At 35.2% G+C, this 26,894-nt stretch overlaps 4 protein-coding genes across 5 annotated transcripts; all 4 read right to left on the bottom strand.

Annotated features, from left to right (window-relative positions):
• Positions 1 to 4,292: 4,292 nt before the first annotated feature.
• Positions 4,293 to 5,458, bottom strand: LOC121260289 (light-harvesting complex-like protein 3 isotype 1, chloroplastic). The gene is made up of 3 exons (XM_041162115.1): positions 5,107 to 5,458; positions 4,661 to 4,798; positions 4,293 to 4,564 (listed from the first exon to the last, which is right to left on the bottom strand). Exons 1-3 carry the CDS (start codon positions 5,456 to 5,458, stop codon positions 4,293 to 4,295), a joined length of 762 nt encoding a protein of 253 aa, XP_041018049.1.
• A 591-nt stretch (positions 5,459 to 6,049) lies between these two features.
• On the bottom strand, positions 6,050 to 9,531 carry LOC121258976 (glutamate dehydrogenase A). Its single transcript, XM_041160436.1, has 9 exons — positions 9,134 to 9,531; positions 8,928 to 9,041; positions 8,197 to 8,418; positions 8,041 to 8,115; positions 7,825 to 7,941; positions 7,458 to 7,708; positions 6,737 to 6,812; positions 6,570 to 6,656; positions 6,050 to 6,449 (listed from the first exon to the last, which is right to left on the bottom strand). The coding sequence occupies exons 1-9, from the start codon at positions 9,239 to 9,241 to the stop codon at positions 6,264 to 6,266; spliced, it is 1,236 nt and encodes a 411-aa protein (XP_041016370.1). The 5' UTR covers positions 9,242 to 9,531; the 3' UTR covers positions 6,050 to 6,263.
• A 3,988-nt stretch (positions 9,532 to 13,519) lies between these two features.
• On the bottom strand, positions 13,520 to 16,775 carry LOC121261556 (mediator of RNA polymerase II transcription subunit 31). The gene is made up of 7 exons (XM_041163981.1): positions 16,689 to 16,775; positions 16,515 to 16,578; positions 15,963 to 16,060; positions 14,571 to 14,667; positions 14,349 to 14,427; positions 13,948 to 14,219; positions 13,520 to 13,782 (listed from the first exon to the last, which is right to left on the bottom strand). Coding segments are annotated over exons 1-7 (624 nt in total). The 5' UTR covers positions 16,690 to 16,775; the 3' UTR covers positions 13,520 to 13,769.
• Positions 16,776 to 17,587: 812 nt separating this feature from the next.
• Positions 17,588 to 22,074, bottom strand: LOC121260778 (polyadenylate-binding protein 1-like). Of its 2 annotated transcripts, XM_041162793.1 has the most exons (6): positions 21,777 to 22,074; positions 21,581 to 21,683; positions 20,255 to 20,325; positions 18,803 to 18,994; positions 18,604 to 18,725; positions 17,588 to 17,924 (listed from the first exon to the last, which is right to left on the bottom strand). In XM_041162793.1, exons 1-6 carry the CDS (start codon positions 21,906 to 21,908, stop codon positions 17,879 to 17,881), a joined length of 666 nt encoding a protein of 221 aa, XP_041018727.1. In that variant the 5' UTR covers positions 21,909 to 22,074; the 3' UTR covers positions 17,588 to 17,878. The 2 variants fall into 2 exon arrangements, with proteins under 2 accessions (XP_041018727.1, XP_041018728.1); XM_041162794.1 differs by lacking the exons at positions 20,255 to 20,325; positions 21,581 to 21,683; positions 21,777 to 22,074 and adding an exon at positions 19,059 to 19,462 and having other exon boundaries at positions 18,803 to 19,024.
• Positions 22,075 to 26,894: the final 4,820 nt, after the last annotated feature.

The raw sequence follows: 26,894 nt of genomic DNA, 5'->3' as shown, positions 1-26,894 counted from the left end.
TAGAGCATTGGTAATGGACTAGCTAAATGTCAATGTAAGTTCAAACTTTAGCTAGATGTGAGAAAAAGTTTTCACATCGGACTAGCCAATTGTCCAAAGTTTAAGATTTTATCTACAGTAATTCTTAGATGCTCTCCAAACTTAGCGAGTTACTTTCATACTGGCTAAATATATTTTATTATTTCATCCACCTCCCTCTCTCTTTCCCTCGTTCTTTTCTCTTTCTTCATCCCAAACGTTTCCCTCGTTCTTTCCATACAATTTCCCGAAAGCCCACAGCACTACCTGCATCTTCTTCAACCCATCCCACAACTCCAACGATTCGGTATTTGTATGCTTCTCTCTCTCTCTCTCTCTCCGTTTGTCTTCGGTTCACTTTCTCTTTCTTTCTTTCTCGTATTTCTCATCTATCTACAAGTATCCTAACCTAACCATTTGTATGTTTGTTTGTGCAATTTCAATTGACCCATGTCTGCATTCATGCTCGTATTGGTGTAAATTTTGATTGATTTTTGAGATATTGGATTTATGGGTTGTGATTGTTGGTGCAAAATTGGTGTCTTTGGGGACGGGTAAACTAGAACCTTCCATACAGTTCACTTAGAACCTTCCCGTGTACACCAGAAAGTAGTACCGATACAGTTTTCCTATTAAAGTAGTACCGATACACCAGAAATTAAAGTTGGTTTCTTTCTCGTATTTCTCACATTGGTTATGGTCAATTTGTTGATTAGTTTCTTTAATTTTTGTAGTACCCATACAGTTCCCCTTGCTGATTAGTTTCTTTAATTTCCGTGGTTATGGTCAATTTTCCCCACTGGTTCCCACCAGAAGCATCTGTTGATCCCCAATTATTTCCCCTACTTCCACCAGCTTCATTTGTTGATACGGTTCCCTTGTTCCAACCACTAGTGAAAGCACCACTAGAGCCTCCCCTGTCTGAACAATTTTACTAAATACATCAGCCAATGGTGGGAGTTTTGTGTGAAAGGTATTCTATTTATAATAATTCATTATCTTGAGTCAACATTTTGTGAAAAGATGTTTTAGAATGCATGTAAAGGATAATGGAACTCCAGTACCAAACTCGTGGACTTTCATGTGAATAAAGTCATTAATGAACATGTGAATAAAGTCCAAGTGGACTTGCATATAAAATGATACTGATTTGGTCTCTATATATATATGGTCTGTGTCTTGAAAGTCATTAATGAATATATGGTCTGGTCTGATTTGGTCTATATATATATATATATATATATATATATATATATGGTTTGTGGATTGTGGACTGTGGACTCAGTTTTGGCTTGTTGTTTGTAAATAAATTTCTATTATAGTGTCCTTCTTAGTATTTTTAGTAGGTCTGAATTTTGTTGCTGGCATCTGCATATGGTTTTTTTTTTTGGATGACTTTTTTGTGATGACTTTTATTTCTTTGCATACTAGATCAACAAAACAAAACAAAACAAAACAGATAGAATTCCTTTAGGCTAAAGCCCCCCAAGGATGAGCGAGGTAAAGCAAATTGATTCTATTGATTCTTGATAGCTTTCAGCCACTGTTATGTCGTTGTCGTTTTCATATTTCTAATTAATTCATTGCCAGAACACTTTGGTCAGAATTTTCAAATGTCTTGGGATAGTTTGGGTTATGCCGTTGGGAAGGGTGGAGCTAAAAGGAAAAGTAGTAATCTCTGTTGCCTAGCTGTGTGGTGAATGATTCCATTATGCTTTAGTCTCTCTATGTTTGGACAGTGGCATATGATAACCTTAGCTTACTACTTGTAGATTTGCCACCTGTGTACAGTGGCCACAGCTTTAATAAATTATCTATTACCCATTTAAAAAAATCAAAGACATGGTATTGCTTCCATTCTGAAGTATACTCTATATCCCTCCATAATCCTCCACTGCCACTGTACTAATCCATAACCACCTTCTCATTCTATTAAATATTTACCCGCCAACTTCTCATTTGAGCTTCTTGTCTTGATTAAGAAAGTTCTTTCAAAGGTTTAACAACTAGGCCTTGTTAACAAGCACTTTTCTATTGTTCTTGTTAACCCTCTATATATATTGAAGCATGATGATCATGCTCACCATCAGGTTGAGGCTCTCAATGATCCTGACATGAAGGTGCAGCCACCAAGTGATGCACAACAACCACCAGGGAATGCATGATGCAGCAGAGATCATTCCTTACCAAAGGACCACTCTGTTTTGGCTTGTTTCTTGTAAATAAATTTTTGTTAGTGTCCTTCTTAGTATTTTTAGTAGGTCTGATTTTTAGTGTAGTGGACAGTACAGTCGAGTGCTAGGTAGAAGATAACATTTGTATTTTTTATTCCTTTTCATGAATGAGAATATAGTTTCTGATTTGTTCTTTATGCTCAGGTCTCTATCTTTCTCTCACACAATTTTGATGTCCATATCTGCATGATTCATTGTGAGATTTGATTACACTTACAATTTTATTAGAAGTGATATTATATAGTAATATGGGTGGTTCAGCCATGCATCTGTTTGTATATTAGCATTATAGTATTCTAATGGATATGGTTAAATACCTCGGTTAATATTAGTATAAAATGTTAATATTAGGTTGAGGAAACAAATAGTTAGAAAATAATAATTTTAAGTAAAATATAAATTATTAATTAATATATAAAGTGTATTTGCAAAATATAAAAAAAAAAAAATTTGTAAAATATTATTAAAATATATGATATTATATTATTATTTTGACTTTAAAATAACTAGTCTAATATGAATTCACCTAGCCAAATGTTAATATTATAGCTAAAACTTAAAATTCTAGCTAAAATTTAGACTTGGCAATGGCCATTGCCAATACTCTAGCATTGTACATTTGAAGAGCGTCACATCCAAATCATATTTGGAAGATCCGGGTACATGGCGTCGTTGCCTTTGCCAAGGAGCCCTCACGATTTATCTTACTCTCCAAAGGACAATGCTACGGCCCCCGTTGGGGTGTTGTATTATTTTACATGTATTTTTTAATGTTATTTTTTAAAAAATAAAATAAATTTAGAATATCATTAAAAAAATAATTTTTTAATCAAAAAGTAAAAAAAATATTAAAAAATACTTTCTTAATGATTAAAAAATACTTCGTGATTAAAAAATATTTTTTAATAATATTATGATTTTTTTATTTTTTTAAATATTTAAAATTATTAAAAAAATTTATATAAAAAATACACATAAAAATATACTTGCTAGACCTCAACAGTAGATCTAGCATTTTCCGTCTCTAAAATGGAGTAATGATATAAATAAAATACATTTTATAAAATATTCTATAAAAATATTATTTCTTTTAAAATATTATTATATCAAGTGTTGTAAAAAGTTACTTATCTTTATTATTTTTTATTAAAATCACCAAGTGATGATTTTGTCCTTTTTTATCAGTTGACTTGGCTGTTTAAATATTAAATTGAAAATGATTTATACAAGATATTTTTCACAATATTTTATATAATTATTTTTTAAATGAAGGATAATTTTGTAAAATATTTTATAAAAGTAACATTATTTTATAAAAATACTCTCCTTTTATAATATTATTATAAAATATGATGTAAAAATATGTTGTATGTATATCATTATTCATATTAAATACTGTCTACCTTCTTGAATCCATTTTATTTAAATTTATATATATAAACCACATGCTAGCTCCTAGCTACTCATCTTCCGTACGTAATCTAACTAGTAGCTAATTAGCTGGGAGTTCCTCCACATTTCTGATCTCCAATAGCTTTTAAATTGCAGGTGATAAATATGCACTCTCAGCAGAAGAAACGGTAAATTAATTAGGATATTTGTGGATATTTGTTACAAGATGCTGATGATGGCCGGGGACAGCGCTACAGATAATAAAGGCAATGTCATGTACAAGAGAGAGTTGCTAATTAGTTCCTTGTGTTTGCGTGCAGAGATCATGAAGATGATGAAAACGATGAAAAGGAAAGCTCGATGGCGCTTCCACACATGGCGGTTCCGTTCCGTAGGGGAAAAATATCCAACGACTCTGCGTGATCGCTCTCTTCACTCAAATGCCTTCTAGCCGTCATCGAGACCTTTTGCTCAAAAAGAAAGATTTGCTTATGAAAGAAAAATAAAACTTAAAACAGACCTAGCTATGCATACAGAATATAACAAAATTGAGCCCAGTTTATCTCATGTCTGTCTTTCACATACAAAATCCGACGCCTGTTTTCATCTCTAACAACAAATGAACAGTTTCATACTTGGGAAGGCAATCTAAGAGTTCTTTCCAGTTTGCTTCGAAGCACCGGTGGCTGCACTTTTGTTGTCTTGCCACGATGCTGGCCATTGCTTGTCATAGAAGGTGGCCTCATCGGCTAGCCTTTTCAGATTCTCAAAGTCTTGGGTTCGCCTGAAGAGCATCACGCCGATGACCGTCACTAAGAGTCCGGCCTTGCATATGAAATTTTCCGTTTGGCCTACTACATCGAGCCCTGTCAATGCATCTACTAAGTATGCAATGAAGAACCCTACCATTGCAGCTCGACCTACAACAAGGATGCGAGTGAGTGGCAATATTGCAATTTCAGAGACTTGAATAATGGGAATGTGAAGTGCTAAAGCCTAAAGGTTTTGGTTATAACCATTGAGGAGCTCGGATTCTGGGAGATGAGATCTACTCAGCCATGCCCACCAAGGAATGATAGAAGTCCGGAATAGCACTGGTTCTTCGTTTGTTGATGCTTCTGGATACAATTCAAGAAACTTCCTTCTCCTTGCTTCTGCAATGCCAACATATTTGGAACATTAAAGGATATATGGAATGTTTAGAGATGAGAAGCTAGAAGCTAGCCTGTGGTAATTTGCTTTGAAACATATTGTTTCACACTCTAAAGCCTAAACGTACAATAATATGGTAATTTGACAGGATTCCAAATCGATGCAGGTACTTCTTTGATTTTATCCACGGGTCCCTATAGTTACACAAAATACTTTTTTTAGGCTACTGTACCTTTTAGAGCTAAGACTAACTAAGGGAACAATAGAAAAGGTCTCCGAGAGAGAGAGAGAGAGAGAGAGAGCGAGTTACCTGCAACAATCACTTCACCCCAGTCCATCTTCCCATCCTTAACAAACATGTTTAGATCCCATGTCCGATGCTTCCATCGCTCATCTGTAAATCTCGGTGCAGAATGTTCTAGTTCTATTCCATTCTCCACTTCATCTTTCGCATTCTTTGATTTATCAATGTGCAAAGGAGACTTCAAATGCTGTTCTGCCATGTTAAAACCTTTTTGGCCCTCAAGATCCGGAGTAACAACATAAGTCGCATGCTTTGGCCCCAAAGAGCGCGCCCGTGCTGATTGAGGCTGCTGTTTCTTGGTGACATGATGTGAACTGCAAGTTATATTGAATGGGCCAATAATGGTAATGGAAGCCATGGCTGTACTAAGAAAGTAGCTCTTCCTCTCGCTCTTGTTTCGGCCTTTGTCTTCTTTCCTGGTATCTTTCCTTTCTATTTTATTGCTCTTTAGAGTCTAAATGGTCTTATGGATAGAAAGTAGGGAAGAAGCCCATGCTTTAAAATAGAAAAACTTGTCTTTGCTCCCCTGCTTTTGTCAGTAAAGTTATGGGCAAGTATTAAACTTATATCTCTACAGAATTGGCATTGTCAGTAGAGATGCCAATTAAAGCTGCCTCCTCACTTTAAGCATACAACTTCCCTGGCCAGGCTGATCTTTGATTGTGGAGTTACTCTTAATATTTCCTTGCTTACTGTTACTAGTTACACAAACTGGCTACAATTTTGGTGCAACATCTTTGAACAAGGAACTCGGATGGATTTCAGATCATTGAAAATTGAGGACAAGTTCAGTTTGAATCGCATTACTCTGAAAATATAAGCCAATTGATTCAATCAATCCATCAAATAGAAAGCTTGACAATCGATTTAATGAAAACACATAATATCCACCATAAGATGCTGATTGAGATTCTTTTGGGAAACTGAGGACCATGAATAGTGGCTGAACTTGAAGACCGAAGCTTAAATGTTCTCATTGATTCCAGAAGTACATGAAAGATGGAATTTATCTTAAACATGAATGAAAGTAGTAACAAGAATAACGAAGACTGACTCTTCCAAACAAATTGCTAGTAAGAAATATCAGTTGCTTGATAAAAACAAATCCCTCCCCCAACATTTAAGCAGTAAAAATGGAATCAGAAGACTGAAAAGGAAGCTATTTACGCTTCCCAACCCCTTAGGAGGGTGGCACGCGCAACCCGGTTTACTCCTAGTGTGAAGGCACCCATTCGGAGATTGCAGTCATGTGACTTGCACATGTTCTTCACGTTTTGAAAAGCTCGAGTCATGTACCTCCTAAGCTCCTTATTTACCTTCTCTTCATCCCACATAAAACCTTGAATATTCTGCAAATTCAATCAAATTGCCACAATTAACAGCATTCTCCTTAAAATATGATGAATCTATTTGTGCATATGACCACTCCTATATCAGAAGTTTTACAGAGAACACATTTGCTCTGTTACCTGAACCCACTCAAAGTAGCTAACGGTCACACCTCCGGCATTGGCATATATATCGGGGAGTATTATAACTCCTTTCTTTGATAGGATCTGCATCAATATAATATCATATATCAGAATCTAACTTTTAATCACATATAAATGTAAAAAAAATGGAATGACAACTATACCTCATCTGCTTCAGGATCAGTAGGATGGTTTGCTGCCTCAATTATAAATTTGGCTTTCACATCTGCAGCATTTTCCCTTCACAGCAGAAATGAAGGAATTTAGACCAAATGAGCTAGGGTGTGAATCGTGTGATACTTTGGGAAAATTCAGCTAACACAACTTATCTTTGTTTACTTTTCCGCACACAGATGGCAAAAGCTAATATCGATCAGTCTAACCAGCTACAAGTTTTCAACCCACGAAACAATCTCAACTATAAAATAATTTCTGATGGAGAATATGATAACTGATCAGGTATATCGCTCTACTAATCTTCTGTTTCTTCAACTAAAATAGGAAGACAATATAATTTCCATTTCACATAATACAAAATCTGGTTTGGCACCACATGCCTCATGGCATATAAGAAATCTGAGTTGCAAATGGATATGGTTCTGAGCACAAGTTTTTCACAAACACAAGAACCCTTAATTCAGAAATTCTTGTGTACCCACATTGAACCTCAGGCTACATTTACAAGAATTACCACTAGGCTAAAGCTGAATGGAACCATGTTAGGTGTTATTAACTACAAGAAAATACATAACTGCAGTGACCAAAAAAAGAACTGAATGGAGAAGGAAAAGATCGTGAGAGTAATAGGATCGCCTTAAAAAACAATTAGCAAGCACTCTGGAAATTAAAAGGTGGGGGAGAAAATTTATTGACAAATGTTCAAACCTGTTCAGAACTCCACCTAAAGCACATGGGATGAGAACGTCACATTCATGAACAAGCAGTTGATTTGGATCCATTGTCTCTCCACCATGGAAATCTTTTAAACTTCCAGTGCTTTCTTTATGATTAAGCAATTCTGTTATATCAATTCCTTTTGGGTTCTTAACAGCACCAGTGATGTCACTCACTGCAACGATTCTACCGCCTCTCTCATGAATTAGCCTAGCTGCCCAAGAACCCACGTTTCCAAATCCCTAGAGAATTTATTCAAAAAAGTACAAGTTTAGAAGATGGTGAAGGATTTTTTAATACAAAGGAGATTTTCATTATTATGTGGATCAATAATCAACACACCAAATTACAAATCTACCTGAACAATAAATGTCAGATCCTTAATTGACTTCCCATGCTCAGCAAGTAAAGCCTCTGTTCCATATACAACACCCCGCCCAGTAGCAGCATCCCTACCGAGTGATCCACCAAGATCCTAAAACCGGAAGTATAACCACATGTGATATAGAGAAAGTGAGAGAATCCAACAAAGATATTCTTGATGTTTTATAGTTTTATAGTCTCAAGTACTTACTATGGGCTTTCCTGTCACAATAGCTGGTGAGTGACCATGAAATTTTGAGTACTCATCCAAAATCCATGCCATAGTCTGTCCAAATAGTTTTTAGACGTGTAAGAGAAGGGTAATTCTGGATTCATAAAGAAAAATAATTAGAGGGGGGCAAAAAACCTGAGCATTAGTGCCCATGTCTGGTGCAGGAACATCAGTATGAATTCCAATAAGATCATGGATTTTCTGGGTAAAGACGCGAGTGAGACGCTCCAACTCGCTCTTACTCAAGTCCTTTGGATTGCATCCTATCCCACCCTTTGCTCCTCCATATGGAATGTCTGCGACAGCCGTCTTCCAAGTCATTAGTTGAGCCAGAGCATTCACCTCATCAGGGTCAACCTTTTCAAAACAAACATATCATAAATCCACAGAAAAAAAAAATACGTTCAAGTTTTCATCAAGATAGATAGCAGGCAAACTGTTTGCAAGTGGAAATCCACATTGAACGATATGTGGAATGTTCGCATAAAGCGGGGTCTTATCCCTGGCATTTTTTTATCCTCCTGGTGTTCATGTAAATCCACAAGATCAGTGCGCGCATTCCTTCTGAACATAAAATTCTAAAATAACTCCCCTCTCCACTACAGCACGATATTGCAAAGTGCATCCAAAGACGCTCTTTTTTTTATTTAAGATTGTACTGGTACTTTTTCTATATAAAATCCTATTATCCTCATTAATTGGTATATTTTAAGGACCGCTAAATTTCTTTTTTCTAAAACAAAATGTTCTGACGGCACAAAAAAAGGAAATCCAACTGCAATTTCCAGGGAAACAAACAAAACTTTAGAACTGAGACAAAATGACAATTTTCAAGCTTCTAAGGAACCGAAAAAGGCAACCCACACCTCAGGATGATATCTGATGCCACCCTTCATGGGCCCACGTGCATTGTCATGTTGTACTCTGAACCCGATGTACGATACCAGACTGCCGTCATCCTTGGGAATCGTGCACTCCACCTAACCAAACAACAACACCACCACAGATCAGATTTTCCAGGAAAAAATGTTCTAAAAACATCCATGAACCGAAAAATTAAGAATTTCCCAACCTTGATCTCCCTGAAGGGAATCAAGAGGCTCTTTTCTATCTTTGAGTCCAACCCGAGTAAACGTGCCGCATGGCGGAAATTACGGTTCGTTGCGGCGAGAGCATTCATGGTAAGACGGCTGGATAGTTTGATAGGATGGAAAAAGAAACTGGATTGAAAAGAAAGGGAAGGAAAAATTTGGAAAACCCAGGAAAGAAAGAATGTTGGTTTGAGTTAAGGAAATATGGCAGAGAACAAGAAACGAGTGAATGGCGGTTTAGGGTCGATGGGTAGCACAATATATATAGTCATTTAGAGAGAGGAATGGGCTATACACTTTTGGTTGTGCATTGAGTTGGTAGATTTTCCTTCTTTAAGGTTTTCAAGGGCAGAGTCGGATTGGGAAGCTCAACGTGTCAAAACTAATTAAGATGGGATAATTCCATAATAAAAATGATAAAAATCAATATATTTTACAATAATATTTTAAAATAATGATATTATTATAAAATATCATATAAAAATAATATTATTTTATGTTATGTATTGTAAAAAATGTTATGAAAAGTGCTGTATATCATTACCCATTCTATAACATCCTCTCCCTCTCTCTCTCTCTCTCTCTCTAAAAACCAACTTCTCTTATTTTTTTGAAGATATATCAAATCCATCGAAGATATATCAAATCCATCGAGATGTGGGACGGTGCATGGTTTCGAGAAGTACTGTCAATTCCCACGTACTTGGGAAGTTCTCGACCGTTCAAAACCCGGAAAGGCAACCTGGAAAGGTCTTGATCTTCCTAACTGTTCCCAATTAACTCATTCCACGTGGTCGGCCTAAACCTTTTTAGTTCAAACAAGTCCTAAACACAGCTTGGTCGTGACGAGGCGCTCCTGGGCACTCTCAGGGTCTTCGTTGTTTCGCCGCGTTTGATGACGTGGACATTTAGATAAGTTTGCCAGCTTAGTCGGACCAACCAGTAAAAACACCAGAAAATAAAATAAACACAGACAACCAAGAAAGTAGGTGGCATGCCGCATGCCTCGTATCGCCACGTTGGGTCTTACGTTCTTATCTATAGCCAGAGTTAAGGGACTTTTCGACTGTTTTTTGGACAGAATAATGGTATTTGGCCAAAAATTACCGTTGCGATGATTGATTCCCTTCACGTGGTATCATCACGTGATGATGTTAGGTGATTTGTTATAAAAATTAAAAATATAAACATATAAAGGTAAAAAAAATAAAAAAATTAATCTTCCTGTTTTTGTATTTCTAGATGTTTTTTATTTGATTTTTTTATTATATTTTTTTAGTAAACCATGTAACATGTGTCTCAACAAAATGGTCATCTAACTGGTAAGTTTTAAATAGTCCAATAGGAGTATTCATATTAAAATAAACACGTATTCGGATAAAAAGAATTTCTCTATGATTTATAAATAAATTTTATAAAAATAAATTAAAAGTTAATGTAGTTTGATATAGTATATTAAATTGTAAAATATTTTTTTTATAAAATATATATGACATATCAAATTAATTTATATCATATTATGAATTTAAGATTTTTGTAAACCTAAAATTTCTCTTTGACAATATAAAAAGAACGGTTACTACCCAGAGGAAAAAGCAAGAACGTTACTACTTTAAGTCTAAGAAACATAAAAACTACGACGTGGCTCCCACCTTCTAGACATATTTTTTTGGGTCGTAATGTACCTTACACTTGTCGTGTAAATGAGCTAAACTCCATGCCAATAACACAAAGGTAAAAACTCAAGGTCGTTGGGTATAAAATTCATTTTCACATCAATCAATAACTATTGACCACGTAGGAGGTATAGCCTCCAAACACCTACACCCAACCATTTAGAATCATTTCTCTCCCATTCCATTTGCAGCCCCAGCCACATTTCTTAGCCTTCTTCCCTTTCCAACCCCCTTTCATTCGTCATCCAACATGATTTCAAAGAGATCAACTCATCTCATACAGTCAATTTTCTCACCCCCTCCCTCTCTCGTGAAGTTCATTGATATAAAATATACGAGGTCAAATGGTCTTATATATATATATATATATGTGTGTGTTGAATAACATCAAGGTGGGTCCAGACTTTAATGTTACAATTGTGTGCATATTTTGTTGTGGTTGTTGTCTTTTATATGATGAGGATGACCTTATGGTTGTGGCTTTTGACTTTTGATTTTTACAGCAAGTTTGTAAATGAGAAAAACTCAAGGTCGGTTGAATATAAAATTGTGCACCTTGGATATAAACTCTTATATATATATATATCGTGTGTTTGTTTACTGTTTGTTTTGATGGATCAACTTGAAAAGTTTTACCTTTTAGAAAGTTTTACCAGACACGTGAGCTTCACAAATCTTGAAAACCAAATAGAGAGCTCTACAAATCTTTGGAAACCAGATCGTATTGTATAGAGAGAGAGAGAGAGAGAGAGATGGGAGGAGAGTGAAGAGAGTAGGTCAATAGATGGAGAATGATTCAAATAAACTGTTTTTATCACTTGTGTTAGGGTGCAAATAGAAATATGTAGAGACACTTATGTGATAGCCTTCGATTGGCTGGTGTAAAAATTTACTTCCCACCCGACCTGCTCTAAGTGCTACCCTAACAGAAAATATATCACATTGCAACACGCAAAATAGAGCCTAAAGAAATATATCAATTTCTGAAGAAGAAGAAGATGAACTACTAGGATGAATGACATCCAATAAACGTGGGCAACATGACAATCCATTATCAAATTAAGGCGAAATGCTTCGGACGAGACATTGAACTATATCCAGCTTCGTACACGGCCAGCCCACTTAGATTGACTCAATTTTGTTTTGTTTTTTCTTTTTTCTTTTTGGCTACAGGCATTCAATCCTTGGAAAAATGGCACGGTCGTGCATTCGTGTTGACGATCTTCTTGGAGAAATAAATATCACAATTATTGTGTGTGTGTATATATATATCTGATTAAAATATTTCAAATCGCCCTCCAAAAGAAGTTCTAACCAAGTGGTACACGCCTGACACTTGTCTTATTGATTTGGGTGTCGACTGTTATGGTAGGGATCATTTGGGTGGATTTTGTGGGCACGTCTATCTCTGTCTATTTAAAATATGTATCCAAATTTCAAATATATTTTACTAAATATTCTACTAGATGATACGGATAATTTCTTGCAAGGGTTTTGAAAACTGAATATCAGAAGAATCATAGCAGAAAAGGGTGTTATTTTAGAGGTACTAAGCTGAATTTCAACACGTTATTGATATCTCATAGAAATCAATTCATTTTTATTAATAACACGCGGTTTTAAATCGCATAATATAGCCTAACATTTTAACTTTTATAGGTACAGAATATAGACTGAAATTCATAAAATAAATCTAAAATATCGAAGGGTAAGAATACAAGACAGACGACCACGCAGAAGGGGTGTGTGGAGAGCATGTTGTTAGCGTGCAAGTTTGATAGGAATCCACAACATGATGAAAGTTTGTTTTTCGCCACTAAATGCATGTATTGAGCTATAGTTAAGTAGAGAGGTATGCATTTTTAATTTGAGTAGTGCTACACAATTTTACTTGTAAGACTTATTTTGTTCGTTTTCTTTTGAAGTTCAAATTTCATGATTTTCAACATATCAATTACTGACATGTGGAGATGTAAGTTTTTTGTAAATTTTTTTTAAATACATTTAACATTTTTCTTTTAATTTTTAACACGTAATTGGAGACATTACATCCTGGTAAGTCCAATCTAGCAGAGAAAAAGAGCTTCTGGTGGTCACCTCCAACAGATCCCCATTTCACATGGAATGTATAGTATCCATTAGGCCCGGTTTGTATTCACAATCCATCTCAATTCATCTCAACTCATCTCACTACTATTCAGCAATTTTAACTCACAAATCTCACTACTATTCATAACCCATCTCACTACTATTCACAACTCATCTCAATTCATTTCAACTCATCTTCGAATCCAAACGACAACTTAAGAGAGACCTATTTTCTCAAGTAAATGAAAAAGAAGAATACTTGGTACGCACTTCAATGAACCGAGGGAGGGAGGGCAAAAGGGCATGCAACGATGTGACAAATTCAAGATTTTCCTCCATCTGTAACCTATCAAGTAGGTGATGCCTATTACACAACATCAGGATGGAATTGCTGTAGGTTGAAATTTACAGGGAGAAAGCTGGCTATCATTGTTTGAATCTAAAAAATGTAATTGTTTGGAATCCTGAATTCTGGTTTTACCCAAAGCGTGGATACATAACTCTTTAAGGACCTTCGACACTGCAATTCATTGACATACGGGGAAGTGCTTGGAGCAGAACGACTTTCATGAAGTACTCAGATCATCATTCAAAAAGCATAAGAACGATGAAGTAAATGTGTTCATATTAAGGAAATGTCAAGATGCTAAATCTAGATTAAGCAATTAATTGTAACCTAGGAAACATCAAGGCTCTATGTTGTTACAAAGGTGGTAATCATAGTGTCAACATTTTTTAGTAGAGAATTGGTGTCAATCCCTCTTCAATCTCATAAACCAGGAGGACAAGAAAACATTAACTACCTTAGCAGGCATCCCGCCCCAGTATTCTCTTTCCTTTTATAACAGAGGGTCTATCCTTCTTTCCTGAAATAATCAAATATATATACTTATCAGAATCTTGGTCTAGCAAGGTCTTTTGGGCAATAAACTGATGTTCTAGATAATACATACATTTGAACTGAAAAAAAAAAATTAAAAAAAAAAATCTATAATTTTCCTAACTTCCATACTAGACAAAATTTTACATACTTTCTTTTTCTTCGATCAACCCCACTGGTCCGCATATCATTTTTTCCAAGAGCAGATCCATGGGGAATAGCATACTGCATTGGAGAAAGAGCTGGAGCAGAGGGTGCTGTAACAGCAATAGATGTAGCTGGAACAGGTGGAACAGGTGGCTGGGATGGAACAGGAGCAGGGAGTGGAGCAATGGGCTCAGGAAGCTGTCTTGGTAAAATATGTTTCAACCGATTATTCCTATAATTCTTCCAAAAGTAAAATTGCTGCCTGTGCGCCAGTTCCTGCAAAGTCCAAGAAGTTTAAACTGATCATGTTACTGTTCTCAAATAGATTTTTGAGGCATCAAGGAAATTTTAATGGAGAAATACATGATTTTGCTCAAGAGAAATATAAGAATAAAAGATTTTGACCTTGTTGCCAGGATGTGCCATGGCGTTGCGGAAATTTGCGTTTTGGAGAAGTTCAAGAAAAAATAAGCAATGAGGATACCTGCAATTATGTGAGGAAAAAATGATAGAAAATGGCAGAACATCAAACCCTAAAGAAAAGCTAAACTCAGTTCCCACTCTCACCCCCATCCAGAAAAAAGACCAGAGGCAAAGTCATGGCATGATACTGAGAGATTAGCTCACATTATATATTTTATGTACTCAGGCTGTTGCCAATATTGAAGGTACTTAAGGTAGCCAATGAAAGCTTCATCTTCAAGATAGCGATTCTGAGCCAAATCTGCCATTAGAGATTAAGGAACCAAGTATTAGGAATAAAACAACACACGAAAGCACACATAAGCTCACACACTGGAGACACTAGCATCCAATCCTTAGATCTCTAGACACTTCAGAAAAATAAAGACCAACAAAGAAAACATATCCAATGTTAACAGAAGTGATCATTGCCACTGCTAACATCCTCTAGGATGTCTTTGTGCACATTTGAGATTAGTTCATTTGTTAAAAACATTGATGCTAATTTGGTGAAGCTTCAATAACTTTCATAACCCTAATATTTCACATGGAACTGCTGCTCGCAACCTCATCCTTCTGATCCCTCCCTCCCTCCCTCTAAGTCGACACTCTCAAAGCATTGCTCCTCAATTTTATTCAGGAAAGCCTTGTAAAAAGGAGGAAAATTTTCTATGGGTGACATAAAACGGTGGGGTTGGGACCAACGGTTGGATTCATACCATTGACTGAGGGAAAAAACAAAAACAAAAACAAAAATGATGGTTTGAATGTTAAAATGAACCTTAATGACCTATTCTAATTCCCAGCATATTTACCATGGGAGCTCAAGAACCACTGATATGGTAATTATATATTCCAAAAACCCTAGGGGTTGGCTCAAGTGGTAAAGGCCTTGGGCTTGAGGTATGCTCCCCCCAGTCTAAGGTTCAAATCCCTTGAGTGCAAACAATCTCTAGGGACCATCAGATTGGGGGATCCCTTGAATTACCCGAGGTGCACTTGCGGGAAATCTGCTTGAATTACCCCAGGATTAGTTGGGACGTTGTTTCCGGACACCCGGTGCCAATAAAAAAATATTCCACAAAACAAAAGCTTAGTCAACTGGGCACGAGGCAACTGCAATGCAATCAGAATTAAAGGAGTCACCAGCATTCAAGATGTTGAAAGCACAAAATTAGAAATGTATCAGTGGATATTTCCAATTTTTTCCACCTACAAATCATTCACGCAAACACAACCAGACCTAATCCTTACATTTCAAATATGTTCTGTAACACTAACGGAAGCATTGAATAACCATGGATGAATATATGATAAATAAATAAAAAAACCTCGAGTTTTATGAAACTAAGAATCTACCAAAAAAAATCTAACAAGAGACCCATTAGGCAGCTTTAGTGGAATTGGGGGCTTTCTTCTCCCTCCCCACCACCCACGCCGCCACCACCCCCCCCCCCCCCCCCCCCCCCCCCCCCCCCCCCAAACAAACATAGTTGCATCATAATAACAAATTCTCCATTTGATTGCCAAGAAGGAAACTGAAATTTTGAAACCTACAGTGGATGTAGGTGGGATTAGCTAGACATTGTACAAATTCCAATTCAAGCAAAAACCGTTGCCTTCCATCATCCGGATCTTTATATGTGTTCTCTGGCCTGGAAAAAAAAAAGAGAGAAGTCACTCAACAAAGGGAAAGAACCTTGAATCCTATATTCCTTAACATATCACTGCAATCACAAGGACAAAAATAAAACCAAAGTTACGTAATTGAGAGAATACCCTATTTTTACATGGCGAGAACAGTTTTAGAACAAAAAAAAGTCAAAAGAATTTTGAAGATAATCTTTTATCTGCCTGAGACAGTAAAAGAGCCCACTAAACTAAGACTAACGCAACTATTAAGACTTGGATGATTTTGTTTATCTACTTCTTCGAAGACTCGTCCAAAAACAGAAAAAGACTGAGCCTCACCCCCTCCCCCCCGCCCCCCTTCATCCTTCCCATCCTTTCCTCGAATTTCCCAGAAATCAAATATGGAGTACAGAAAGAGATATAATGGTCGGAATCATGTAACTTAAAATCGAGAAGAAGAAAGCGTTGGGTGCTTACGAGGAAGGAGTACTGGCTACATCGTCGACTTCTTCTTCAATAGAGGCCATTGAACCCTCCTCCACTAAAGGGAAACACGAATCAATAAACAAATTTCTTTGCAATAAAAACTTGCGAAAAAAAAAAAAAATATATATATATATATATACATGCGTGGGAGGAAGAGATCCTTACTTGGAACTGCAGCAAGAAAAAGTGAACAATTAGTCAGAGAAGGAGAGAGAGAGAGAGAGCGCTACCCCGTGTCTTCATGGCATAACCAATCTATGCAAAAGGGGCCAGACAGGCCCAGGCCCAGGCCCAGGCCCAGGACCAGGAAAAGCCCATAATGGTATTACCAGATCCAAAACATATAAAGAAATAGCTTGTTTTCTTTTTGGAACGGGAAACATTTGATGATTGGAATATTGATGATTATTTTCTAATTTTATTTCTGTCCTTTGTACAAATAGTTGTATTTCATTTTCCATGTGATAAAAAATAATGACTTCATAGGATTAATTTTGTTGGATGATGTAGTGATGTACCATCTTCTTGCTCACATTATGACATGCGTACTTCCAAAGGTTGTGTTTGAAAGTTATAGGTTTAGTTTTTAATATATATTTGATTTACAAAGAGATGTTGTAAATTTATATCCAGACTTATGTGATTTGTAAGATTTGAGAATTTTATTTTTGCAAGATTTTCTGCACCCGAGACCTGAGGCTAAATTATACTCACACCAATGGCCAGTTTGAATCTCAAACTCATCTCAATTAATCATTACAACTTTATCAAATTTTAACACAAAATATAATAAATAATTCAACTTTTTCAAATCTCAAAATAATAATAATATTATTAAAAAATAATATTCTAATAATATTTTATTCAACTTTCAACTTTCATCTCAACTTAACTAAACTCAGTTCAACATTCAAACGCAACCTAAAGTATTAGAAACAGAGGGACTATCTATGTTAATCCTACTTTTAACAAAAATCAAATCTGTTCTGATAATATTAAACACCAATCTCAATGTCTCATGGGACATTCTCCACCTAAATAATCTCACGACAATATTGAAACTAGCAAAATAGTTATCCATAATTCACAATTAGCGTACAAAATCAATGCAAATACTGGATCAATTTGAATTCTACAATGTCTGAGCTTACCCAAACTGAATTGAAAATTACCAATCTGGAGGAGGAACTTATAGAGGCCTAAAGATAATTAATAGTTATTACTACACAACTAACATCTGCATACTCGCCCCCTTTTGTCGTCTCCTCCAAAGCAGGTAAATGCATAATATGATAAACGTAATACAACTACAAGCTCCAACTTGGGGGGAAAAATTCACGTCCACAATTTAACCATTAGTATGGCCTGTACCTCATTGGTCTTCTGAACCTTGGAACCCTTCTGCATTTAAGGACAAATGAATAGTCTGAGCAATAGGGTAAGGTGGTGTGCGTGAAGACAAGATTGGAACAGAGTATTTGCAAAGGTAGTCATTCCAACAATGCAACAACAGACATTAAATATATACATAATGTCTCGACCGTAAGTTTGGAATTTGAGGCTGAGAAAACATGAGTACTTAGATTCAAAAACATATCGAAAACCAAGGTACAGACTAGGATAAAACATTGTAAAAGAAATTTAAATGATTATATCTCTATGTGCGTGCTTGCTGGCATCTAGTTAAAACCAATTTAATTGTCGAGTACTTTCTTGAAAATATATATATACATATATATATATATATATATATATATATAAATGATGGATGGACCACAACTCATGAAAATGATCATTATCCATGACAGTTAATCCAGTAACAGCTTGAACAGAAATTAGATTGGCCCGAAGCTTAACAACCCCTTTATCCACCCCCCGCCACACACACAAATGAAATAAATGAACTAGGAAAACATACAATGAATCCCTTATATCCTGTAAGGTATCTAAAACTTCAAACACATTGCAATCTAAAAGATAGTGAAGTAAAGGCTGATTTCAGAGAAAATGTCCAGTTCCCAAGTTCATTTCTTTTCTTTCCCTTCTAGCAACCAAATTGAGTAAAAATTCTAACACTTACCCATAACCATATGGAGGATAAACAGGCATGAAGGGCCTTCGGGGTGGAAAACCTAAATATGGGTTAGGTCGCCTTCCTCTATATTGTTTCATTCCAGGAATGTTTGTTCGCTTGGCAGAGACCTATAAAAAGCCCAAGCCCGCTCCTGTAATTAATTAAGTTCAAAAAGTAATTAATGACACAAATAGATTTTCAATACCTTCAATTGACGACCATGCAATTCGGATTCATTTAACAGAAGAGCATTCTGAATAGCGTCAACTTCAACAAACTCAACATAAGCAAATCCTTTTGGTTGCCCAAACTTGTCTGTCAAAATTGTCACTCTGTTTACTGTTCCACAAGATTGAAAGTGCTGCTGGACCTCTTCAGGAGTACATGCATAGTCAACCTGAGATTGATAATACAAGATCAAAATTATTACTTATAGAAAAAAAATACAAGATCAAAATTATGAGAACTCTAAGTCTCATAATTTTCCAAGGGCTTCACATGCATGCAGCATCATAAAATTTAGAAGTGGAACTATTCCTCAAGTATTTACTGAAGTCCAAAGCATTCCTAAACAAATTAAATATGCACCAGAGGAAGTACAGATGTACATGGTGCCAATCCCTGATATGTGGTTTCTTTCAAACACTTGCATGCAACCCAAAATTTCACTTTGGGTCCAAACCACAACTGAAAACTTGGGAAGACAAATTGCATTGGTCACTGAAGAAGAGTCTCTATGCATGCAACAACTTAAATTGATAGATGACTTGAGTAAATGATGACAATAAACCCTTGAACTGTTAATTAACAGAGTTTTCATTTGAGTATAATTGGTCAGGGTGTTCGAGTTTTTTGGCTTGCTGCTTCCATGTACAGTTAGGATTAAATCACAAGAAACTTACCCAATAAGCCTTTCGACCTCCTTTATTCCCTCCTAGATAAAATCCCGCACAAACAGCCACTCAAAGGAAAAAGGTCTTTCATCAGAGCCAAACAAACCAGCCTGCAAATTACTTCAATGATTCGGCTGAGTTCCCAAACTCCTCCAACCCTCTCATCCTCATCCTCTTCCTCTTCCACTCAGTTTCCTTTTATTATCACTTTTTTACTGATCATAGAACACACTTTTATAAATGTGCTTTGCTTTTGGCAAGCAAAGTGCATCGGCCTGGGAGCTTTGTTGGGCAAGTATTCACTTCCAATCACTCAAAAGAGAACAAAATGAACCAGAATTTTTTTTTTTTAATAGGTAAAATAGGATTTTATTAACCAAGTAAATAGGCAAAGCCCAAGTACCCAGAAACTATACATGGATAACACCTAGTTACAGGTTAGGAACGAGAAATGGATAGTTGATATATATCTATATCTATATATATATGCTTGGTTAAAAGAAAATAATATTCTCAATCAATAAGCACTCATTAAAAAAATTCTCAATCAATAATTCCTTCTTTCAACTTGGTACAGCACAAAAAAAAAAAACTATCAGTCATCATTCACGATTGAAATTTTCCCATACAAAGGATAGCCTGTACAAACTTTAAATAATGGATAAGAATATGCAAAAACATATATAATAGTAAGTTCAGTGTATAATATCATTTGAAAGAAAAGAAACGGAGATGGAGCAAGAAATGGATGGTTAGAACCTCACATTACCAACATATATGGATCGAGCATCCACCTCCTCTTTTTCAGCCTGAGTTGCAGTAGCACTGGATGAATCTTCATACATATTCAAAAATAACATTACTAATGAACCAAATCCTATGTATCATTAGTTAAAGAGTCAAACCTTCAAACAAAAACTAAATTGAGCACCAGAAAATGAGAGGAAACGTGCAGTATAGCATACAAGCCACATATGGTTCAAAATGACTGAACCCAGCTACCACTGATTGCTTTACTATTACTTCTTTGATTGACTGAGATGTGTTTCTCTCATATACATCATGCATACAAGAGTTGCAACCTTTTGTCTGTGCTTATCAATGGATATTACGTTATCCAAAAAATATGTAGCAATGCCAGATTATATAGCACAATCCAGACGCAATGAAAGTCTGCAATCATTAACTAAAAATTTGCACTGTTTGTTGGGGAATCATCACCACACCCACAAACAACGATAACGAGAAAGACAATGAAACGATAAATACGGAAACACAAGAATCAATCACACGACATAAAATTTACATGGTTCTACAACGTGCTTACGTCCACGGAGTTGCAGGGGATTTTATTCAGAGGAGATTTACAACACACAGTGAGTTACAAGAGCTTCTCTCTCCTCACAATCTCGACTCTCTCTCTCTAGAAAGCTCAAACGCTGTTACTCTCCTCTTTGGATTCAATATGGTCAATATTGTCCCTTTCCATTCTATTTAATAAGATATATATATATATATAGCAAACGATGTGAGAAACCATAAGGCAACAACTTTTGGGTTATTTGCTCGAGCAGAGTGTCAAGTGCGGCTCGAGTGAACTCTCTATCCAACGTTCGCTCGAGCCAACCATCGAGTGAACCTCAAGCAAACTCTCAAGTTGACCTTCGAGCCCAATGTCGGGCGCTACTCTAGCAAACTCTCTACCTGCGCTTCACTTGAGTGCCATGTCAAGCAAGAGTCAAGCGAACTCTCGGTTTGACGTCTTCTCAGCTCACTAGGCTCCACATAACCCAACACTGCTGTTCGACACCCGTCCCAGAACGGGATAATATTTCAATTTCTTTCCCCTAACTGATTCACTAGGAACAAGCTTTAAATATAAACAAGAAAGAACAAATCTCACCAACGACTATATTAGATGTCCCATACAGAAACAAGTGGCTACACGGTTTTTTTACTTTACCCAACCATTTACTGAAAACCAAACAGAACCTAGAGCACCCCGACAATACTAAATGCAGTTTCGAGGAATCACACACACCCAAATATACACACACACACACACACACACGAGAGACAGAGAGAGAGACCTTGAACAGCGCCCATCTCCTTCTCGACCTTGGCCTGCATTTCGCGAAGAGCGCCGGCTTCTTCTTCGATCTCCTTAAGCCTCTTCTTCATGTCCTCCAAGTCCTATCACGAAAGCAAAGTTACTCATATAAAATATTGACTGACAGCGACAGAGAGAGAACGCGAGAGACTGATTGTAGGGAAGGGGAAGGAAACCTTGGAGTTAGGATCTTGAAGCTCCTCGTCGTCAGCTCTAGAGGACATCTCAACGTCAGCCTCCATCTCACCCTCGTCCGGGATCTCTCCTCCATACACTTCGTGCTCTTGCTCTTCGTGCTGCCGATCCATCTCCCTCTCTCTCTACTCTACTCTCGCTCCCAGTCTCAGTTCAATTTACCAATATGAGATGGCTTCCAGCTCCAATCCTCCGTATTTCAATGGGTCTGAGTTTGGGATCGGGCGGCCGATGGACATTGTTTGTGGATTTGGGGCCAAAGCTGAAACTAGAAATTTTGTGATTAGATAGGGGTATATATGGGATTCTACTACATCCTACTGCTGACGGTTCGATTATTATCAGAGAAATGACGTATATAAATTTCAAATACAAAAATATGACGCCAATTCTTTATAAAAAAGTTAATCTTTTCATGAAAAAATAGAAAAAGTTTCTTTTTTTTTTTAATAATGCCCACATTTTTACAAAGAAATAATACAAAATTTATACATTTAGTACTTGTAAATAACATTCTTTTGTTATTAACATATCTGAATTTCCGATTGCCATTGCTCATTATGTGTATTAATTTTTTCCCGAATATAGACCTGAATCCAATCAACAATTTTTATAAAATAATTATAATTTTATTATTAATTTTAAATAATACTTATACTTGCAAGTTGACATGAAAAGGATATCATTTACATAGCTGACATGATAGAGTTATGTCTGGATAGTTGGAATATCTCTAAATTCTATAAATAAGTAATGAAACGATTTGAGTTAAGATGTTTTATTAGATTTTAAAAAATAAGAGAGAAAAATTGAATAAAAATATGATAAAGTTAGAAAATTATTTGAATATAAATTTTTTAATATTATTATTTTTTTAAAATTTGTAAAAGTTGTATTAATTTTTACGTTTTTTTTAAAAAGTTTGTAAAAATTGTAATGATTAAATAATTATTAAATAAAAAAGTTGAATATTTGAAATTGAAAAGTGTTTTGTAGTTAAATAATATTTGAGAACGAAATTATGAGAATTTATTAAAATTTCAATAATTCTATGTCTTATTTCTATATCCAAACATCTCCTTAGAATCGTAAGAAATTTGATTTTTAAATTTCTCGTACAAATTAAGTTGTGTCATGTTAGTTGTGTGAAGGGTATGTTCTCCGCGCTAACTTGCAAATAAGATTTATCTTCTGAAAATTAATCTAGTCGTTGTTGAAGTACATTAAAGAAACGTACCATCAGGATACTTTCCAGCACTGAAGTAGTGTATGTTGAAGTATAAGACGTTGATGTCGCAACTACAACTTATCATCATGCATTATTTTGACTGTGAGCTCAGAAGAGGACAAAAGAAATGCAATTTGACTATATATGGAATTACCCTATCCGACTAAAAAAGAAAAAAAAGAGAGAGAGAAGCAAATTATCCAGCTAGCATGGTGTTGGTTTTGTGACAACAGGCCTAGCTACCATCCCATGAGATAGAAATATCCTGCATCAAGCTGGGATCAGGACCAAGTACACGTTGAGAGATACCCACCCCGTCGCTTCAACGCATGAGAAACTAGCTGAAGAAAAAGTGGTGATCGAACAAAGTCGAGACATTACATTTACCCAATATTTTTCATAAAAGCATGGCTTCTCATATGTGTGCGGTAGGTCAATTTCATATACCCTAAAAAAAAAAATAGTATTTGCGATCAATTATTTACGACGAAAATGATTATTTGAGGTGAAAATAAATTTATTTTAATAAAAAATAATTATTTCGTTAGAAATATCTAATTACAAATAAATAATTTCTTATAGTGATATATCGTGACGAAGCTAGTTGTTGCATTCCGTATGAGGACATCTCAACCGGAGAAAAGCTATGTACAGGAAGTCTGTTGTGCAAAGCAAAGAAATCTGGGCACATAAAAACCATTTTATTTTCCCTAGCTGTTTTTCTATCTCATGGCATGCATATTAATGCTTTCAAAATTGACTGACTTCATTATCACATCCAATTAAACTAACTTGGACTTTAAAGGGGGCGAATTCCAACAAAATGAGGCCCAAGATTCAGAAACAGTCTTAGAAACAGTCTTGGGCCAGTTTGTATCTTAAGTTTTCTCAATTTATTTTCTTTAATTATTATAATTTTTTTAAATTCTAACATAAAATATAATAAATAATTTTAATTTTTTAAATTTTAAAATAATAATAATATTAAAAAATAATATTATAACAATATTTTATTCAACTTTCAACTTTTCCTCTCAAATTAATAAAGATGCAAGCAAATTGATTTGGTGCAAGTTGTCCAACCGAATTAAGTGCAAGGTTGAAGCCGATTCACGAGCTTTCCTTTTTTCTTTTTTATTGTAATATTGAATATATTCTATCATATATGGTCGTCTAATTGATGCAGTTGACAAATGGAAAGGAAAATGCAAGACAAGGACTGGGCATGCAATTTGGTTAGAGAAGGGACGTAAGATTACATGTGTAGCGGTCCAAATACGATTCTTTTTTTCTCATTCCCAGCCCTAGCTAGGCCTATAAATAGAGACTCCAAAACGTAGTATTTCTCACCATCATCCAGCTTTCGGATAAGGAAGCAAAATCATATGAGAGAAGAGAGATCTAGCCTGAGGATAAGAGTTTTGTTTGGTAGCCAAGGATGACTTGCCTGCACCTCCAAGAGGCTTCTTCTTCATGCAACCAACCATATTGACGATCGATCGAGTCATGTATTTTTGCAGCCTAGCTGTAGCTAGAAGCTCTTGTATGGTTCCTAGGCAATCTCCTTGGCTAATCTAGCAGTCTCTTCTTTCTCATGCTGGGCCGTTCTCTTCTTCGAAATGTCAAGTCCTAGCTGGCCCTGGCCGGCCTCCACATTGTTTTGCATGCAGCACTCATTAATCTTGCAAGTATTATCGGAATATCGGAGCTAGTCCTTCCGATCGATATCAGAGAGTACTGCTATCATTCACAAAGCGATCTCTCCTGATACGAAGGAAATTAAAGAGAGAGCAAGTGAGTGAAGCTATAAACATATTATATAGCACTACTCCTTCCTCTTCTTGCCTGAAATTCTTAATGCCGTTTATTATTGCTTGCTAGATAGTTAGGGTTTTCTGCATCAGTGACCAAATTTATGGCCTTCGAGAGGTCTCAATATATAGTGATATATTATAGTAATTACTTTAATTAGCTTTTTTACTTCTTTAATTGCATTTCACTATATTTGTTGAACTTGAGGTGGGAAAAAGCAAACCCTATTTGGTTAATCCTAACCCCATTTGCATCACAAATTAAAGCTAATATATGAAACAAAAATAAAACCCGGCCTAGAGAGGAAGTGCATCCCATGAATTAATGAAAAATATAAATTAACTAGAACATTGGCGAATTCCACGGCACAGAGACTGGATAAAGGGAATTATTTTTTCCTTTTATTTTTTTAAAGAAAAAAGCAAAGCACATTAAGTCTTGTTTAGTTACACAGATAAAATGAGATAGGACGAGATAAAAATTAAAAGTTGAATAAAATATTATTTTTATTTTATAATTTAAAAATTTTAAATTATTTATTATATTTTATATAAAAATTTTAAAAAAATTATCATAATAAAATAAAATGATATGATTTTATATCTGTGTAAGCAAACGAGACAATTTGTTCAAATCAATGTTTTGTAAATAAAGGTAAAAGAGTAATGGGAGAGTTGGGAGATGTTTAGTCACTTTCGGTTGATTTCTATATATCAGCTTTTAAAGCATTGACGATATATCTTCCAAAGCCATCATCCCTGTCAAACTGATGATATCTTAATTACAGTTGGGAAAAAACTTCTTTGCTCACTCATATTGATCCTCTAGTTCGTCGCTGGTTAAATTTTTTATTATTATTATTTTTTACTTAATAATTAAGAAAATAATTTTAAGTGTATTAGTTTTTTTTAAATATTTAAATATATTAAAAAAATGTGAAAAGAAAAAAGCAAAAAAAAAAAAAAAAGCCTAGGTGGCAGAGCTATGTACCTAGGCACAATTGATCTTTTATTTTTTTATTTATATGTATTTTTTAATATTTTTTTAAAAAATAAAAAATCACAATATTATTAAAAAATAATTCCTTAATTATTAAGTAAAAAAATTTAAAAATTCTAATTATAATACTGAGCGGTAAGAACAAGTGATATGAAAGTATCATTTTCCTTATCAAATAAGATGATTTGGATTTTTCACCTCAATATATATACACATATATACCATGGTACAAGAAAAAAACATGATCCTAATTAAACATGATTAGCACTGATTAGATCAATTATCACAGAAAACTTGGTGATCCTAATTAAATGATCAACCCATCAGAATACATAATTATAATAATTAGTTCCAATGCTGCATGCAGTACCCGTGGGCCCATAGCCACTACAATCGACGAAAAATGCATGTCCTCAAAATTCAAAGATGGAAGGGAATTTCCCGTGGAAATCAACATTATAGTATTGCCTTCTGCCCTGGACGAACTTCCATTGATTCCCGAAACGTACGACCAAGCTATAAATTATTAAAAGAATTGAAGATAGCGGTTGGGGACTAATCTTAGTAATCTTCTAAGGTAGCTTTGTCTAACAGGAATTCTCTTTGTTTAGTTTAAGACAATACAACTATCTTACCTTCAAGAAAAAAAAATATATATACTAGTGGTTGTTCATATATATATATATATAGTAATGCTAGATATATAGTTTTAGAATATATAAATCTTGAAACTGATTTTTTTAGAAAAAAAGTAAAGTATATTATTAAAAAATTAATTTTTATTAGGCATATTCTAGATTTATACATTTTTTTAAATGGAGTACACACGTGATGATTGCAAATATAATTTATTATATATATCATTTGATTACAAGACATTGATATCAACTTCAACCATATTATGTTATTCTATTTAAAGATTTATTTTTATGAGATATTTTTGTGAAACAAATATTTCTATTTAGACATATTTAATTTGCATATATAATTGCAAAACTTCCATTGGAAACTAATTTAGCAGAAAAGTATTAAGACCAGAGCGGAAACTTAGAAATCATTA

The sequence above is a fragment of the Juglans microcarpa x Juglans regia genome, chromosome 4D (assembly GCF_004785595.1).
Source record: "Juglans microcarpa x Juglans regia isolate MS1-56 chromosome 4D, Jm3101_v1.0, whole genome shotgun sequence".
Taxonomy (NCBI): Eukaryota; Viridiplantae; Streptophyta; class Magnoliopsida; order Fagales; family Juglandaceae; genus Juglans; species Juglans microcarpa x Juglans regia.
The sequence above is the reverse complement of the archived record's forward strand: the minus strand, read 5'-3'. Positions and strand labels throughout refer to the sequence as shown.